The sequence below is a fragment of the Gorilla gorilla genome, chromosome 15 (assembly GCF_029281585.2).
Source record: "Gorilla gorilla gorilla isolate KB3781 chromosome 15, NHGRI_mGorGor1-v2.1_pri, whole genome shotgun sequence".
Lineage (NCBI taxonomy): Eukaryota > Metazoa > Chordata > Mammalia > Primates > Hominidae > Gorilla > Gorilla gorilla.
Genome location: NC_073239.2, coordinates 122,315,315 through 122,333,008, shown reverse-complemented (window position 1 = coordinate 122,333,008; position 17,694 = coordinate 122,315,315). Strand labels below are relative to the sequence as shown.

The 17,694-nt window shown below is 56.9% G+C and overlaps 1 protein-coding gene across 15 annotated transcripts in view; it reads right to left on the bottom strand.

Annotated features, from left to right (window-relative positions):
* Positions 1–17,694, bottom strand: part of PACS2 (phosphofurin acidic cluster sorting protein 2) — an 82,468-nt gene that overhangs the window by 45,658 nt on the left and 19,116 nt on the right. For all 15 annotated transcript variants that reach the window (XM_063698244.1, XM_063698238.1, XM_063698240.1 and 12 more), the window contains exon 2: positions 2,875–2,962. In XM_063698244.1, coding sequence (XP_063554314.1) covers positions 2,875–2,962 — 88 coding nt within the window. The remainder of the gene's footprint in view (positions 1–2,874; positions 2,963–17,694) is intronic.

The window sequence follows — 17,694 nt, the reverse complement described above, 5'->3', positions numbered from 1 at the left end:
TGGGGCCTCAGGACAGGTGCGGGTGGCCCGCACGGCCGTACTCGGGCTCCATGAGACGTCCATGGGGGACTCTGGTCCTCCCCTCGCGCTGGGGCCTCACGTGCAGCGCGGCAAGGGGCAGCGCGGCTCTCCTCGGCCAGCCCTCCTGTCCCCTCTCCTCTCCCCAGCTGTCCCTGTGTTGTGGTCTGGACTCTCCCTGCTCCTCCCCTTGACCCTTCAGAGACGTTTCCCTGCAAATGTGCTCTGCATCGGGTCCCTCTTAGCATTCCCCCCTCAGAGGACCTGCAGGGACCCAGCTGTGTCGGGAAAAGGACAGTGTGTGCCACCAGCCAGTGAGGCGAAGGTGCACGCCAGAGAAGGCTGAGGGGCAGGTGGGGCTGCGGGGCCAGGCTGGCTGCTTCCCCAACAGGGGGCCTGGGCGGAGAGGACACCCCAAGAGAAGCAGATGAGGAGCTGGGGGTGATTAAGGGAGGCCAAGGGCCACGTGGCTGCTGAGCTGGGGTGGGCAGGGAGGGCATGGGCAGCCAGTCCATGGGCTACACAGAGGGGCTGGAGAGGTGGGGCTCTGAGGGGCCCTGGGGCCAAGCTCTCGGTCAAGACACAGGCTGGGGCAGGACCAGAGACAGGCAGAGGAAGGAATGGGGCCAAGGAACAGGGTCAGTGTGGGGTGGGGCCCCATGCCAGAGGTTAGAGGTCAACAGCACCAGACTCAGAAGCCAGTGAGGGGTCGACTCTTGCCTTCATGCCTTTCTGCATTGCTCTGAAGACCCAATGAGACCCTGACCCCTGCCCCCCAAGCCAAGAGGTCCAGACACAGCCTCACGGCCTGGTGGCAACGGCCCACAGAGAGCTCCCTGTTCCCCAGGGATGACCCGCAGCCAGACTGCAGCAGGTACTGGGCACCCTGGGCATGGCCACACCCATGGGCAGGACAGGCGGAGAGACGCTTCCATCCTGCTATCAGCCACGCACTCCTGGAAGTTCTTGGGGTACTGCTATTAGCCACGCGCTCCCGGAAGTTCTCGGGGTCCTGTTATTAGCCACGCGCTCCCGGAAGTTCTCGGGGTCCTGCTATTAGCCACGCGCTCCCGGAAGTTCTCGGGGTCCTGCTATTAGCCACGCGCTCCCGGAAGTTCTCGGGGTCCTGCTATTAGCCACGCGCTCCCGGAAGTTCCCGGGGTCCTGCTATTAGCCACGTGCTCCCGGAAGTTCTTGGGGTCCTGCATTAGCCATGCTCTCCTGGAAGTTCTCGGGGTCCTGCTATTAGCCACGTGCTCCCAGAAGTTCCCGGGGTCCTGCTATTAGCCACGCTCTCCTGGAAGTTCTCGGGGTCCTGCTATTAGCCACGCGCTCCTGGAAGTTCTCGGGGTCCTGCATTAGCCACGCTCTCCTGGAAGTACTTGGGGTCCTGCATTAGCCACGCTCTCCTGGAAGTTCTTGGGGTCCTGCTATTAGCCATGCGCTCCTGGAAATTCCTGGGGTTCTATTAGCCACACACTCCTGGAAGTTCCTGGGGTCCTGCTATTAGCCACACACTCCTGGAAGTTCCTGGGGTCCTGCTATTAGCCACACACTCCTGGAAGTTCTCAGGGTCCTGCTATCTGCTATTAGCCACGCACTCCTGGAAGTTCTTGGGGTCCTGCTATTAGCCACGCGCTCCTGGAAGTTCCTGGGGCAAGGCCCCGCCACCTGGGGAACCCGGCCACCAACACACGCCGCAGATGTAGGCTGCTGCTAACCCACGAGCATGTTCAGCGAGGAAAAGGGTTTCTCCAGACGTTTATTTAAGATGCAGTAGGTTTCACACAGCGGCAATTGACTGGGACAGACAACAAGCCTCAGGCCTCCTCGCACTCAAGACCCAGTGCTTGGCTGGTGACCTCAGCCACGCTGGCCGAGGCTCAGGTGCTACTCTGCAGGTCCGGGAGACCCAGAGACCCCGTGTCAGAGCCACAGCAGGTGTCAGGAATCCGGCCAGCTGCAGGGACCTGTGTGGGGCCTTGGACATGGGCTCCACGAGCAGGGCTCCATCCTTGAGGAGCTGATGGGCTAGGGTCAGGAGCACAACAGCCACTGAGACCCCACCCTGTCACGCTGGACGGCCACACAGGAGGACACTCCTGTATGCTGAGGACATGGGTGAGACTTGCCCATGAGTGGTGCCGGCTAGGGAGAGCCCGCTGGCGGTGGCCCTATACAGGCCACACACCTGGAACCGTACGGCCCTGAAAGGGCAGGGGTGGCCCTGACAGTTGGCGGGGACACCTCCCTGTCTGGGCCACTGGGCAAAGGCCATGCTGCAAGGGTCATGGCAGCTCTACCCCAAGGAGGGGGCGGGGCCTGGGCCAGGCATGGGGAAGACACCAGCACAACCCCTCTGGAACAGCTACTTGTTCAAAGCCTTCGAGAGGTCACAGGACCCACTAGGGTCAGGAGAGAGGCCCTGGCACCAGGGGCTGGCAGTTCTGGCTAGGCCCTCACCTCCCAGAGTGCCCTGCTCCCCTCTCCCACCGACACCCTCCACCCCACAGAAAGTGGGCAGGAAGTGGGTGCTGAGTGCAGCAGGGAAGCCCTGGCTCCAGGTGCTGGGGGCCCGTCCATCACTGTGAGGTGACTCGAGGGCAGCTCTGCCCTGGGAAGGCCCCATGCATGTGACCTCCACATCCCAGAAGGCCAGGCCTGCCTCCCTTGTGCGGGACAGGACTGGACCCAGGAGCATCCTGTCATTCCCAGCCCCCCGGCTCCCGGAGATGGCATGGGCTGCCCGCTGTTTTGGCACAAGGCCCCACGCTAGCGCACCGCCTGACTCGTCTCCCAGGCACATGGAAAGCCTACACAGCACCCAGCCACGGCCGGGGTCACAAGGGGCCTCACCTGCATCTTGACAGCGATCACCACGGAGATCAGCTCCTTTTCCAGCTCCTTGAAGACCACCAGCTTCTTCAGAGTCAGGCTGCACAACCTGTGAGGCAAGGCACAGCTCAGCCTCGGGGCTCCGCCCTCTCCTCAGGACGCGGCCTGGTGCCGTCCCAGCACTGCGTCACCCCGGGAGCCTGCACCCTGGGGTGCAGGGCGGTGTGTGACTGCCTGGGCGGCCCCAGGACCTCACAGGGCTCCAAGACATCACCCCAGCTGTCCCTGCACATGGTGGGCACCCCTCAGCATCCGTTGGCTGCCGGGCCAGAGGTCCCATCTCCTGAAGGCCCCTGAGGGTGAGCCTCCCTCCCATGGAACTCACTCAGTGTGGGCCTGTGGACAGGCAGGTAGGAGGGATGACAGGCCACAAAGAGAAGATCTGAGAGTCCTGAGCCAGCTCCCAGCTGTGAGAGCACAGGCCTCCCCTCTCCCGCGGCCCTATCCAGCCCCAGGCCCAGCCGCCCAAATCCTGCCCACCCCAGGACCCCCTGCCCATAGCTGGGATACGCTTTCCCCTACCCTTCCTTCTGTTCATTTCACCTCCATCATTCCGTCCTGAGGCCACAGGAGTCCTGGAGACACCAGGGACAGTCTGAAGGACACACCCAGTGTCCAGGGCTCTGTTGCTGAGGAGTGGAGGGGTGTAGACCCTACTCTCCACTCTGCCTAGTGCTGCCCTGTGTGAACATGCCATCTCCCCGGGGCATCTGCCGTACACGTGCCAGGGCTCCAAATCCATCCAGTGAAGATGCCCACACCACCCACCCATGCCTGAAAGTGTGTGGGGTGCAACACCCACACTGGCAAGCTTTCCAGAAACTTTGGCACAGCTCTCTTTGAAGCTTGGCTCATTTTTCTTCTTGCTCAGGACAGTAGAAGGCTGAAGGCACCACCATCCAGATAGGGATGGCACTGTCTGCCCCGCCCGGCTTCAGGCTCCAAGACCAACAAGTTCTGAGTGGCTGTGTCTGTGGTGGGGACACTTTCCCTTGGGGAAGTCTGGACTTGTGGCACCCACTTCCTGGGCTGGTGCTTGGCCCTCAAAGTATGAATGTAAAACACCAGAACAGGCACCAGACACAGTCAGGCCATGGAACGCAGCCACCCACCAGTGCCACAGTGGCCGCCACGTGCTTCCGTCTCCACCCCTGGGCATTGGGTGTGGACATGGCAGTGGGAAGGCAGTCCCAGGCCCTTCCAGCACACATCTCTGCCCCCAGGCAGCGGGAGCACTGGACGGATACAGCCTGTGTATGACTGCCTGGGTGGCCTCAGGACGTCACAGGGCTTCCTGAGCACCTGTCAACCCATTTGTAAAATGGAGACCACGGAGACCCCACTCGCATCCTGGCTGCTCAGGTGATGATATCGACACTGTCTACACTCCACTGAGCTGCTGAGAGAAGCCAAGGGGCAGACACCAGAGCACTCTGTGTGGGACGCGCCTGACTTGACAGCAGGGCAGCAGGTGGGAGGTGCAACGGGGACAGCGGACAGCAGGCAGTGGGGGAGCCGTGCAGGCGGGGGTAGGGAAGCTGTGTGGGCAGAGGTGGGGGAGCCATGCAGTGGCGGGGGGATGCTGTGCAGGTGGGGGTGGGGGAGCCGTGCAGGCAGTGGGGGTGATGCCGTGCGGGTGGGGGTGGGGGTGGGGGAGCCGTGCAGGCGGTGGGGGTGGTGCCGTGCGCGTGGGAGTGGGGGAGCTGTGCAGGGGGTGGGGGGGAAGTTGTGCGGGTGGGGGTGGGGGTGGGGGAGCCGTGCCGGTGGTGGGGGAGCTGTGCAGGCAGTGGGGGGGATGTTGTGTGGGCGGGGGTGGGGGAGCCGTGCACGCAGGGCCACGGAGTGCTCTCTGCAGACAGGGCTGCAGACGCGAGCAGTGCCTGACAGCCACCAAAGTCACCAACCGGGCTGTGTGATTCTGCATGGGACCAAGTCATGCACAGGGCGGCCTGTTCCAAACAAGATCGGGTCAGCGTAGCTCAAAAAGCAGCACAGGACTAACCCGGAAATGAGTCTGCTTTCCAACACTGGAAGACGGACCTACCCAGGTCAGAAGATGTTTTATTTTTCTGAGTTCCAAGTTCGATGTATTTAAGTCCAGCTTTTTAGGTAAACAGGCATGGAGCTTAAACAATGAGTGTGACAAGCCTGTCTACTACAGACATCTCTGTCAGAGTCCCTCAACTCATTCCCCGAGCTGCAGTCAGACTGTCCACTGTCGCCCGTCAGTGTTTGTGTGCACAAGGTGCACTCCGAGGCCACCTGTGAGCTTTAAAGTCATTCTCATGCTCAGTATATCACAAAATAAGTCAGGCATTAAGTCAGAGTCTCCTAGGACTTGGCAGCAACGCGGAAGGGCCTGGCCTGAGGGGGCGCTCCTCCAGCAGGGACCCTCGCCCTGGTTCCACCCCACTCCACTGGGGCTGCCCGGATTCCCACAGACTCTCTCTTACTCAACACAATGCAAGAGGAGAGAGACTAAGAGAGAGGTGATATGAACCAAGATAGACCATATGCTGGGTCACACCACAAATCCTTCACAAATACAAAAGAGCTGATATCATACAAAGAATACGTTCTCTGACCAAAATGGCGTTAGACGAGCAATCTATCACAGAAAGACGGTGGGGAAATCCTCTTGGGATGCCTGGGAAACTAAAAAACAAAAACCTAAGGATCGAAGGAAGTCAGAGAACACTCTGAATGGAACGCAAATGAAAACGCAGCACGTCAATCTGCCAGGTGCAGCTAAAGCCATTCTGAAATGAGAATTTATAGCATTAAGTGTTTATGTCAGAAAAGAAAAAAGATTCAAATACACAATCTAAAGATTCCATTTTTTTTTTTCTCAAAACGGAGTCTCGCTCTGTCGCCCAGGCTGGAGTGCGGTGGCGTGATCTCGACTCACTGCAAGCTCTGCCTCCTGGGTTCACGCTATTGTCCTGCCTCAGCCTCCCGAGTAGCTGGGACTACAGGTGCCCGACATCACACCCGGCTAATTTTTTGTATTTTTAGTGGAGACGGGGTTTCACCGTGTTAGGCAGGATGGTCTCAATCTCCCGACCTTGTGATCCGCCTGCCTTGGCCTCCCAAAGTGCTGGGATTACAGGCGTTGAGCCACCGCACCCAGCCAGATTCCATCTTTTTTGAGATGGAGTCACACTGTGTTGCCCAGGCTGGAGTGCAGTGCTGTGATCTCGGCTCACTGCAACCTCCACCTCCTGGGTTCAAGCGATTCTCATGCCTCAGCCTCCCAAGCAGCTGGGATTACAGGTGTGCACTACCACGCTCAGCTAATTTTTTATATTTTTGGTGGAGACAGGATTTCACCATGTTGGCCAGGCTGGTCTTGAACTCCTGACCTCAGGTGATCCACCCACCTCGGCCTCCCAAAATGCTGGGATTACTGGGCCACCACGCCCAAAGTGCTGGGATTACTGGGCCACCGCGCCCAGCCCTAAGGTTCCATCTTAAGAAACTAGAAGAACATATTAAACCCCAAGTAAGCAAAAGGAAGGAAATTATAATGATAAAGAGGAACAACTAAACTGAAAATAGATAAACAATAAAATAAAACCAAATGCTAGTTCTTTGGGAAGATCAGTAAAATTCATAAAACCTCTACCCAAACAAAGAAGAAAGTAGACAAAAGTTGCCATTATCAGAAGTAAAAGAAGGAAAGCACTACAGACCTTACAGACTACTGGGAAATACTATAAACAACTTCATGCACAAAAATTTGACTACTTTGATAAAATGTATCAATTTTCATTTCCCTAGAAAGCCACAAACTACTAAAACTCCCCACGATGAAATAGATAGCTGGTATAGTCCTACACCTATTAAATAAATTGAATTAATTGTTTAAAATTTTCTGGGCCGGGCGCAGGAGAATCACTTGAACTGGGGAGGCAGAGGTTGTAGTGAGCCGAGATCATATCACTGCACACCAGCCTGGGGGACAGAGTGAGACTCTGTCTCAAAAATAAATAAATTAATTAATTAAATATTCAAAAAAAAAACAAAAACAAAAAAAAACTTCCAGGCAAATTCAACCGTATATTAAAAGTCGAGGCAGGGAAGGGTGGCTCATGCCTGTAATCCCAACACTTCGGGAAGCTGAGGTGGGTGGATCACTTGAGCCCAGGAGTTTGAGACCAGCCTGGGTACACAGGGAGACCCTGTCTCTACAAAAAGTATAAAAATTAGCCAAGTACGGCAGCACCCATCTGTAGTCCCAGCTACATGTTGGCCAGGCCTGGTCTCGAACTCCTGGCCTCGAGTGATCTGCCCACCTCGGCCTCCCAAAGTGCTGGGATTATAGGCATGAGCCACCACACCTGGCCGCAGATCACATATTTGACAAAATTTTTATCCAGAATATGTAAATATATGAACTCTCAGAACTCAACAATATGAAAACAAACAACCTAATAAAAAGTGAGAAAAGCCTGTAGTCCCAGCTACTCGGAAGGCTGAGGCAGGGGAATTGCTTGAACCAGGGAGGTAAAGGTTGCAGTGAGCTGAGGTCGCGCCACTGCACTCTAGCCTGGGTGACAGAGCAAGACTCCATCTCAAAAAAAAAAGTGAGCAAAATATTTGAACAGACGTTTCACCAGAAAAGATACATTGATAGCAAATAAGCACATGAAAAGATGCTCAAAATTATTAGTTATTAGGGAAACGCAAATTAAAACCAAACGAGATACCAACTACACCTATTAGAATGGCTTAAAAAACATGAAAAATAAAAAAAAACTAATACCAAATGCTGGCGAGGAAGCAAAACCACTGGGACTTCCATATACTCTGAACGCGCAGAACGCCACATGGCAGAATCACTGGAAAGCAGTTTGGCAGTTTCTTACAAAGTTAAACATACAGGACCCAGCAATCCTACCCCTTGGAATTGGTCCAAGGGAAATGAAAGCATGTGTCCCTACACAGATCCGTAATGCACATTCACAGCAGCTCTATTCATAACTGCCACCCACTGGAAACCCAGATGTCCTTCACACAAAGACAAGGACATTTTGCTACTACTCAGCAACAGCTAGGAACCGATCATTGATACATGACAGGATGGATCTTGAAGGCATCGTGTTGAGTGAGAGACGCCTGTGTCAAGAGGGCACACACCATTTTTGTCCATCTCTATGGCACTCTGGAAAAGGCAGAGCTGGGGGGACAAGGCCAGGTCAGTAGGGAGGGTGGCTGCTGGGGACTGTTTTGGGTGGACTGCCCAGTGTTCTGTGCCTGGTTGTGTGGTGGATGTTAAGCTCAGAGCTGCATACGAAAAAAGGCGTGAGGGGTGAACCTTTACCATAACAATACTGTCTTTTTTTTTTTTTTTTTTAAGACAGAGTCCTGCTCTGTCACCCAGGCTGGAGTGCAGTGGTGCGATCTTGGCTCACTGCAACCTCCACCTCCCGGGTTCAAGCAATTCACCTGCCTCAGCCTCCTGAGTAGCTGGGACTACAGGCGTGCACCACCACGCCCAGCTAATTTTTTGTATTTTTACTAGAGATGGGGTTTCACCATATCGGCCAGGCTGGTTTTGAACTCCTGACCTCAAGTGACCCGCCCACCTCGGCCTCTCGAAGTGCTAGGATTACAGGCGTGAGCCACTGCGCCTGGCCTACCAGACGATACTTGCAAAGTTTTTGTTTTATTAAAGACAGCCACAAGACACACACCAACCAACTGCAAACAAGAAGCTCTACGGTGGCTGGGCACAATCACGCCTGTAATCCCAGCACTGTGGGAGGCCGAGGCGGGTGGATCACTTGAGGCCAGGAATTCGAGACCAGCCTGGCCAACATGGCGAAACCCTGTCTCTACAAAAAAATACAAAAATTAGCTGGGCGTGGTGGGGCACACCTGCAGTCCCAGCTACTTGGGAGGCTGAGGTGGGAGGATCACCTGAGCCCAGGAGTTGGAGGCTGCAGTCAGCTGTGATTGCACCACTACACTCCAGCCTGGGTGACAGAGGACCCTGTCTCTCTCTCTCTCACACATAGACACACACACACACACACACACACACACACACACACACACACACACACAGGCAGCAGCTTGGATCCTGCTGTGGATGAACTAATTGTAAACAAACAAACAAACAAATCCACAAGAAGCATTTGGGGAGTGGGCAGGTACTGCAAGATTTCCCTTCCTCACCACTCAGGCTTCCATGCTCGTTTCCAGAAGCTCACGTTCCTTACATTCGTTTGACTTGGGGCTGGGGGTGAGTCCAGTGCTCACCATCTATGCAGCACAGCCCAGTGCCCCCTCCCCCACGATGCTTGTCACAAAAACAGCAGGCTACAGCTCCCCGTCCCTAGGCAGGGGCTCCTCTCCGCACACTTAGAAGGAAAAAGTCGCAGCTCGCGGTCCCGTAGTAGACAGATCCTGCCCAGGGGGGGACATGGCTGCCCCTTTCAGGCCTGTCTCTGCTGTCACTACACATAGCTACAGCCACCGTGCAAACACTGGAAGAATAAAAAGCTCCAGCCTGGGCAACACGGCAAGACTCTGTCTCTAAAACATAAATAAATAAAATAAAGAATAAAAAGAATCATTTGCATTCAGAAACTGTGCAGATAAACAAAACATGTTATTTGCTTATTATCCACAGTTGGTTCTGAGAGAGAGGCCTAAAGGTTTGCCTAGGTCAGGTGCACCACACTTGGCCCTGAGAGAATCATAACAAAGACACCAGAAAACCTACAGAAGACGATTCATCACCAGCCTGCCACTGTGTTCAGGACACTGTGCAGCTGTAAGAGATTCAACGCAACGAAAGTGAGGCAAAGCATATTTTAAAAACAACTCAATATAAAATAAAATCACAGTGACAAGTGGAAACTCAGTGTTCACATCCAAGACAACCTGCTGAATACCCACAGTGTTATCTCTTTCCTCTTTCATTGTGTCTGCTCGAAATAGGTGAACAAAAGAGCCGACTTGAATCCGAATCCCAGAGAATAGAGGCTTCTGTTTTGTTTTCTGACAGAGAGAAGCGAGAGGCATACAGGAAAAGTTCAGAGTGAGACACAAAAACCCACGGGCCTGCCAACAAGAATGAGCAAATGTTCTCCACACTTGGGATCTGTTTAAAGAAATAAAGGGGCCTGACCACAGAAACGCACTGTGTGCTCTCCACGCCAGCCCCGTTTCTTCCCCTCTGCAGGCACTGCAGGTCTCAGGAGCGGGTGTCTCTATGCGTGGCCGAGACTGCCAGCTGTCTCCAAGCTCCGTTCTCCAGCCCCCCACCCCTTGGTAGCGAGCCTCCCCATGCTAGCTGGGTGACGGCTACCTGGCCAGAGACGGGGCAAGGGTGCTGAGCAAGCAGCCCCACTAGGGGCCCTGAGCAGAGGCAGCAGGCTCACCCCGGGCAGCAGGCCCTGCCCACTCCTTTCACCCTGGCTGCTAGGGCAGGTCCCAGGCAGCCACCACGGACCCAGAGGCAGAAGCCAAGCCAGGACAGGAGATGCCCCTGGCCAGCCCTGGACCACGGACACACGGACACCTGCACCACTACACAGGTGGCAGGAAGCACCAGCTCAGCCAGCCCTTCATTCCTGGCTCTGGTACAGAAAAGTCACCTGTGCTCTAGACCAGAGGTCCCCAACCCCCAGGACAGGTTCCTGGCCTGTTAGGAACTGGCCGCACAGCAGGAGATGAGCACCAGGGAGCGAGCATTCCCACCTGAGCTCCGGAAGAGCCCTATTGTAACTGCATGCGAGGGATCCAGGCTGCACGCTGCTTATGAGAATCTGATGGCTGATGATCGGAGGTGGGACAGTTTCACTGGAAACCATTCCCGTCACCGTCTGTGGAAAAACTGTCTTCCACAAAACCGGTCCCTGGCGGCAAAAAGGTTGGGGACCACTGCTTTAATCCATCCCACTCCCCCATTTGTTCCTTCCTCTTTTTCACAATGAGATTATTCATCCATTTGGAGTTGTGTGTGTTGTGAGTGATTGCATTTTATTTCCTGCATGAATGTTCAGTTATCACCAAACCATTTACGTAAAAGTATATCCTTTCCCCACAGATGAATGAGGCCATTTCTGAAGCACATTACGATCGCGTGTGTTTCTGCTGGTACATTCCATTAGTCAATGTTTATACTTCTGCCAATTCCATATTTTAACTAGCATAGCTAATTTAAATAAATTTGTATCTGCTAAGGAAAATACTCCTTAGCCAGACGTGGTGGCTCACACTTGCAATCCCAGCACTTTGGGAGGCCGAGGCAGGTGGATCACCTGACCCCGGGAGCTCAAGACCAGCCTGGGCAACAGGGTGAAACCCCATCTCTACAAAAAATACAAAAATTGGCCGGATGTGGTGGCTCATGCCTGTAATCCCAGGACTTTGGGAGGCCGAGGCGGGCTGATCACCTGAGGTCAGGAGTTTGAAACCAGCCTGGCCAACATGGTGAAACTCCTCTCTACTAAAAATACAAAAATTAGCCAGACATGTTTGCTACTTTATTAAGCTTTTCCAATCAGCTTCTGGCTTTTGTTAATATTCAATTAAGACTTGTTCTTTGTCATCTCCATTCCTTTTTTTTTTTTTTTTAATAGAGACAAAATCTTGCTCTGTCACCTAGGCTAGAGTGCAGTGGTGCAATCACAGCTCACTGCAGCCTTGAACCCCTGTGCTCAGGAGATCCTCTCCCTTCAGCCTCCCAAAGTGCTAGGATTACAGGCATGAGCCACCACATCTGGCCCTGCTGGTCTTTTCTTCTTCTTCCTTTTTTTTTTTTTTTTTTTGGAGACGGAGTTTTGCTCTTGTTGCCCAGGCTGGAGTGCAATGGCACGATCTCAGCTCACTGCAACCTCTGCCCCCGGGTTCAAGCCATTCTTTCGCCTCAACCTCCCAAGTAGCTAAGACTGCAGGTGCACACCACCACACCCGGCTAATTTTTGTATTTTCAGTAGAGATGGGCTTTTCTCATGTTGGCCAGGCTGATCTCAAACTCCTGACCTCAGGTGGTCCCCCCACCTTGACCTCCCAAAGTGCTAGGGTTACAGGCATGAGCCACCACACCCAACCCTGCCAGTCTTTTTGAAGCACCTGGCCTCGATCTGACTGGCAGTGGAAGAGCGCCCCCCACTTTCCATCTTTGGCAGCATCCACTTAGCTATGGGAACCACCATAAACATCAAGGGGCCAAAGTGACAGCCACGGGTCCCCAGGAACTTGCAAAGCAGGGGCTGAGGAGCACCTCTGAAGTCAGCCTGGGTTGGTCAACAAAGCCACAGAGGCACCCTCAGCCCAGAGGCCTGGATACCTGCAGTCAGTTGAAGGCAGGAGTGAGCACCTCTGGTTGTGGGGCCAGGCTCAGAGAGGAGAGCAGCTGGGTGGGTGGAAGGAGGGGAGAGAGGAGGAAGACAGGAGGCAGGAGGGAGGGAGAAGAGCGGGGAGATGGCAAAATGAAGCCAGGGAATTCCAAGGGCCTTCAACAGACACCAGGACCCCTGCTGCCCTGGCCACTTTAGAGCTGTCCTTTCCTGGCGGATGCCTGGGGACCCAGTGGCATGGGGCACTGCTAGGCCTGGGCACCCAAGGGCAGGGGTCAGTCACGCAGGTCACAGGCACATGGTCACAGTCAGGGTGGATGGACACCTGGCCCTGGGGCAGATGACCTGGGAACGGGAGGTGAGGGTCGGCAGGGGACCTCCCTCCAGGGTCACTCTGAGAACCCAGCAAGGATCACACCGGCCCTGGAGGACCCAGAATCCTGCACAGCCCCCAGGGACCTGGGGTGAGCGAGCTGTGGCACGGTCAATAGGTCAGGGGAGGCCCAAGGAACAAGGTGGGAAAGGAAAGACAGCAAAGGACAAACACCCCCTGGGAATGCCCCACCACCGCCCCCCTCGGCAGGGACTTCCGGGAGAAAGGCGGCACCATATCCCAGCACCCCAGTTTTTGTGAGTTACAGAACAAATGACATTTCAGGAAGGTCAGAGAAACCTGACTCAGCAGAAAGTGCCCCACGTGCGTGCCCTGCATGGCATTTCCATGTCAGCTGGAAGGAGAGCAGCCAACACTCTCCAGGGCTGAGCAGAGCCCCAGCACCATGCAGCCCACAGCAGGCAGAAGGGGAGGCTGGAAGTCCTCCGCCGATCACTCCCCCGCTTCCTCCTCCAGGAAACCGGGCCAGCGCCAGGCCCCAGTGTGAGAACAGACCCCTCGGCCACCCAGCCTCAGATGGGGGTGGGGCAGGACCTCCGTGGGTGAGGAGGCCAGAGACAGCATGGCCCAACAGTATGCTCTCTGGGAGACTGAAACTCCCACCCACCCACTCCTGTGCATGATGCAAAACAGAGACTGGAGGGGGGCCCTGTTGCCCCTGGGGGTGCACATGTGGGGGCTGAGGCAGGCACCTGCGTCCCTATGTCCCAACGGAGCAAGGGTGGGCAGCCCTTCACTGACTTCTGGAAGCCTGAGCTAGGACTCTGCACCAGGCCCCCCAGTTTTGTTCAGAGGCACAGAGCCCCTCGTCCAGGGGTGGGACAGGATCTCAGGGGCAGGTCTGGAGAGGTTCCCATCTCAGGGGGCTCAGGTGGGCCCTGGGGTTTGGAGACCACTTCCCATTTTGAACAGGAACCCAAAAGACAAGAGGCCCGAGCTCCTCGCAGGGTTGCCACCCAAGCCCAGGGAGGCATAGCCACGGGCTCAGCCAGCCCCAACCCAGGAGGTTAACACTGGTGCTCCCCCTGGCTTTGGGATTTAACTGTTTTTTTTTCTGGTAGGGAGGTAAACGGTGACAGCCTTATTTTGGAGAACAGCTTGACGATGTCTATTTCTCTTTTTTATTGTGGTAAATGTAACATAAAACTTGCCGTTTGAACCATTTTTCAGCGTGCAGGTCAGTGGCACTACGTGCGTGGATGCTGTTGTGCAGACCTCACCGCCACCCATCCCGAGAACTCTCTTCACCTTGCCCAACTGAAACTACCCATTCAACCCCAACTCCCCATTCCCACCTTCCCCGGCCCCTGGCATTACCAGGCCGCACCATCCTACCTCTGTCCCTATGAATGCAACGACTCTAGGGACCTGGCGCAAATGGGATCATACAGTGCATGTCCTCCTGTGACTGGCTTATTCCACTCAGCACAATATACTCAAGGTCCATCCACTTTGCAGCCTGTGTCCATTTCCTTCCTTTTCAGGGCTAAGTAATATTCCACAGTGTGGAGGGCCACACAGTGCTGACTGAGGGCCGAGTGATGCTCGGTGGTGCGGAGGGCCACACGGTGCTGACTGAGGGCTGAGTGATGCTCGGTGGCGCGGAGGGCCACACAGTGCTAAGGGCCGAGTGATGCTCGGTGGCGCGGAGGGCCACACGGTGCTGACTGAGGGCCGAGTGATGCTCAGCAGTGTGGAGGGCCACACGGTGCTGACTTGTTTGTCCGAGGATGGACACAGGCTGTGTCCATCACTCAGTCACCGTGAGTAAGGCTGCTGTGAACACAGTGGGAGGATCTCCCCTGGAGGCCCTGCATCAGTGCTTCCGGGTTCTACTGAGAAGTGCAACTGCTAGCTCACACGGTAACTCTGACGGTAACTCTGTGTCTCATTTCCCGAGGGGCTGCCGTCCTGTTCCCCGCAACAGCTGCACCATGCTACATTCCCAGCAGCAGTGCACAGGGACCGGCTTTCACCCTGATTAACACTTCTACAAGGACGCCCTCCCCACAGTGGCCTCCCACAAGTAGGGCCCTCAACCCCAGGAAGGAAGGCCAGACTCACCCAACAGCACACTCTGGCCCCGCCGGAGCATGGGGCGTGCGTGCTTTCACTCATTCACTCACTGAGTTGCTCTGGGCGGCCTCATCCTGCCGCCTGCCCCAGCCCTGTCCTCACTCGCTCCTGCATGGACTCTGGTCACCTGAGGACCCTGCCCTCCAGACAGCAGCGTGGACCAGGATCTCTTCCGCCCAGCCACTCCACGGGTGCCATCACTGCTGGGCGGCATCCTGTGCTTGGCTCAAGGCCTCCTGGAGAGGCTGCGTGGCCAACTCCGCAGCCCTGGCAAGCGGCCGCGCCACTCCCAAGGGCAGCACAGAACCCGAGCAGGACAAGGGAGCACTTCACGGATTTCTGAGAAACGCACCAGCGCTCGGCTGGCCCTCGAGGCGCATGTCAACCCCACCACTTTCCTCCAGGCAGGCAAGGGGGTGGGGGTGCGCACAGAGCACAGATGGTTAAGACCCCAGGCAGCTGGTCCCAAACCTGCTGACTGTGTTTTGTTGGAAGGGAAAACTGAGGAGCTTTTGTCTCCAGGAGCTGCCCCCTCGGTGCAGTCGCGAGCCTGCCCGCGTGGGAGCTGGGGGCCTGTGGCAGCAGCTGGCCACACGCGCTCCCTGCCCTGCTGCCCCTGGGCAGAGGAATGTCACAGGCTGGTGCTCCACGTGCTCAGCCCACGCCCTGCCATCCCCAGGCTCCAGGTGCCCACACAGCCATCCTTGTAGCTGGGCCCCAGGGCACCGCCGTCCTCATGGAGAGAGTTCCACGGGGCTCTCTGCTCCTGCATCACCAGCACTTACCATCCAGCCCGTCCCAAGGCTCGCCCGGGTGGCCGAGGGCAGCTGCCTGCCAGCTCTTGCCAGCCTCACTCAGCTTTCTCTGAGGTCCAGCCTTATCTGGACGTGGCTGCTCCCTGCTAATGAGGACAGAAGGTCAGGGTGCCTTCTCAGTGTCCTCGTCGGCCAGTGGTCAGGGCCAAGGAGGCTGCTGTGGAGTGAGAGGAACAGGCTCAGCCAGGTGCCTCATGGATAGACTACACCGAGGGCTAGGACCACTGGGTCTCCATGCCTGGGCCCAGTGAGGGGCCGCCTCAGCAGAGGCCAGCCCTGTCAATGAGGGACCACCTGTGAAGAGGTGGTCCCCACCTGCCCCAGAATAGGGGAAGGAACTGATGGTGCCGGAGTCAGCACATCGCAGCCACGCCAGGCGCCGGCCACAGCGTCAGAGCCACGCCAGGCGCCGGCCACAGCGTCAGAGCCACGCCAGGCGCCGGCCACAGCGTCACAGCCACGCCAGGCGCCGGCCACAGCGTCACAGCCACGCCAGGCACCGGCCAGAGTGTCAGAGCCGCACCAGGCACTGGCCTATGGGGGCCAAGCTGAGCCCAGGGTGCCTCTGGGAGCACCACGGCTCCAGCAGCGGCATCTGCCCCAGAGCAGGGAAGCCTCTGAGGTGGCTGTGAGAACAATGCTGCAAACACACGTCCGGCCCTCAGTGCTGGGCTCCACCATACCACGCATTCCAGTCAGCCTGTGGCAAGGCTGGGAGCTGCCGGCCATTGTCCAGGCTGGGTCCAGTCATCAGGAGGCCCTGTCCTCAGACGTGCTGGGCCTGTACTTCTGTCTCAGTCACCCGAAGGCCCAGGGGCCATTCCATGTTCCTACACGTCCAGCCCAACAGTCCCAGGCACAGGTGTGCAGGTGTACAGTGTGCCTCACCAACAGCTGGAGGGGAACCCCACCCCATGGAGGGGAGCCCCTCCCAGCTCTGTTCCCACCTCCCATACCATGCACACACTCCCGAGGCTGCCAGACCAGAGGGGCTCTGGGAAAAGATGCCACAGCTCCCCCCGCAGTGCACGTTATGAGCTGCGTCCCATCTGGGTCTGTGCTCAGTGACTTGTGTGGCCACGTGCACCTGTGAGCATGACCACGAGCCTGGGCTAACTCAGCTGTGGGCACCAAGCACACACTGGGCCTCAGGTGGAGCTCTACGCACACACTGGGCCTCAGGTGGGGCTCTACGCAGACACTGTCCCTCAGGTGGGGCTCTACGCAGACACTGTCCCTCAGGTGGGGCTCTACGCAGACACTGTCCCTCAGGTGGGGCTCTACGCAGACACTGTCCCTCAGGTGGGGCTCTACGCACACACTGTCCCTCAGGTGGGGCTCTACGCACACACTGTCCCTCAGGTGGGGCTCTACGCACACACTGGCCCTCAGGTGGAGCTCTACGTAGACACTGGCCCTCAGGTGGAGCTCTACGTAGACACTGGCCCTCAGGTGGAGCTCTACGCACACACTGTCCCTCAGGTGGAGCTCTACGTAGACACTGTCCCTCAGGTGGAGCTCTACGTAGACACTGGCCCTCAGGTGGAGCTCTACGTAGACACTGGCCCTCAGGTGGAGCTCTACGTAGACACTGGCCCTCAGGTGGAGCTCTACGTAGACACTGGCCCTCAGGTGGAGCTCTACGCACACACTGTCCCTCAGGTGGAGCTCTACACACACACTGTCCCTCAGGTGGGGCTCTACGCACACACTGGGCCTCAGGTGGGGCTCTACACAGACAGAGGGAAGAGGCTGAGGCCCTGCACATACTTTCTGCTGCTCAGGACGGAGCCAGGTCTGGTCTGCGTCAGCCTCAAGGTGGCTTCCCATGCCCTCCTGGCCACGCTGCCCTGGAGTCAGGTGGGGTCTGTGGCCTGACCCACTCGGCTGGCTGGCACTGCCTCTGCAGCCGGGGCCCACTCCGTTGGCCCTGGAGTCTGGCAGGAGGAGGTGTCAGGGGAAGGCAGACAGATGGGCCCAACGCAGGAGGATGCAGCTGAGCAGACGGCGGCCACTGCCTGTGGGCAGTCACGCCAAGGGGAAGCCAGGCCAGGCTCTAGACCAGACAGGGCATCGTGGATCCAGGCCCAGGCCCCCAACACCCCACGACCACCCCCAGGCTGGACACTCCATATGGCCCCAGGCAGGAAGGGCCCTGACAGGTGTCTCCCAGCAGGAATGG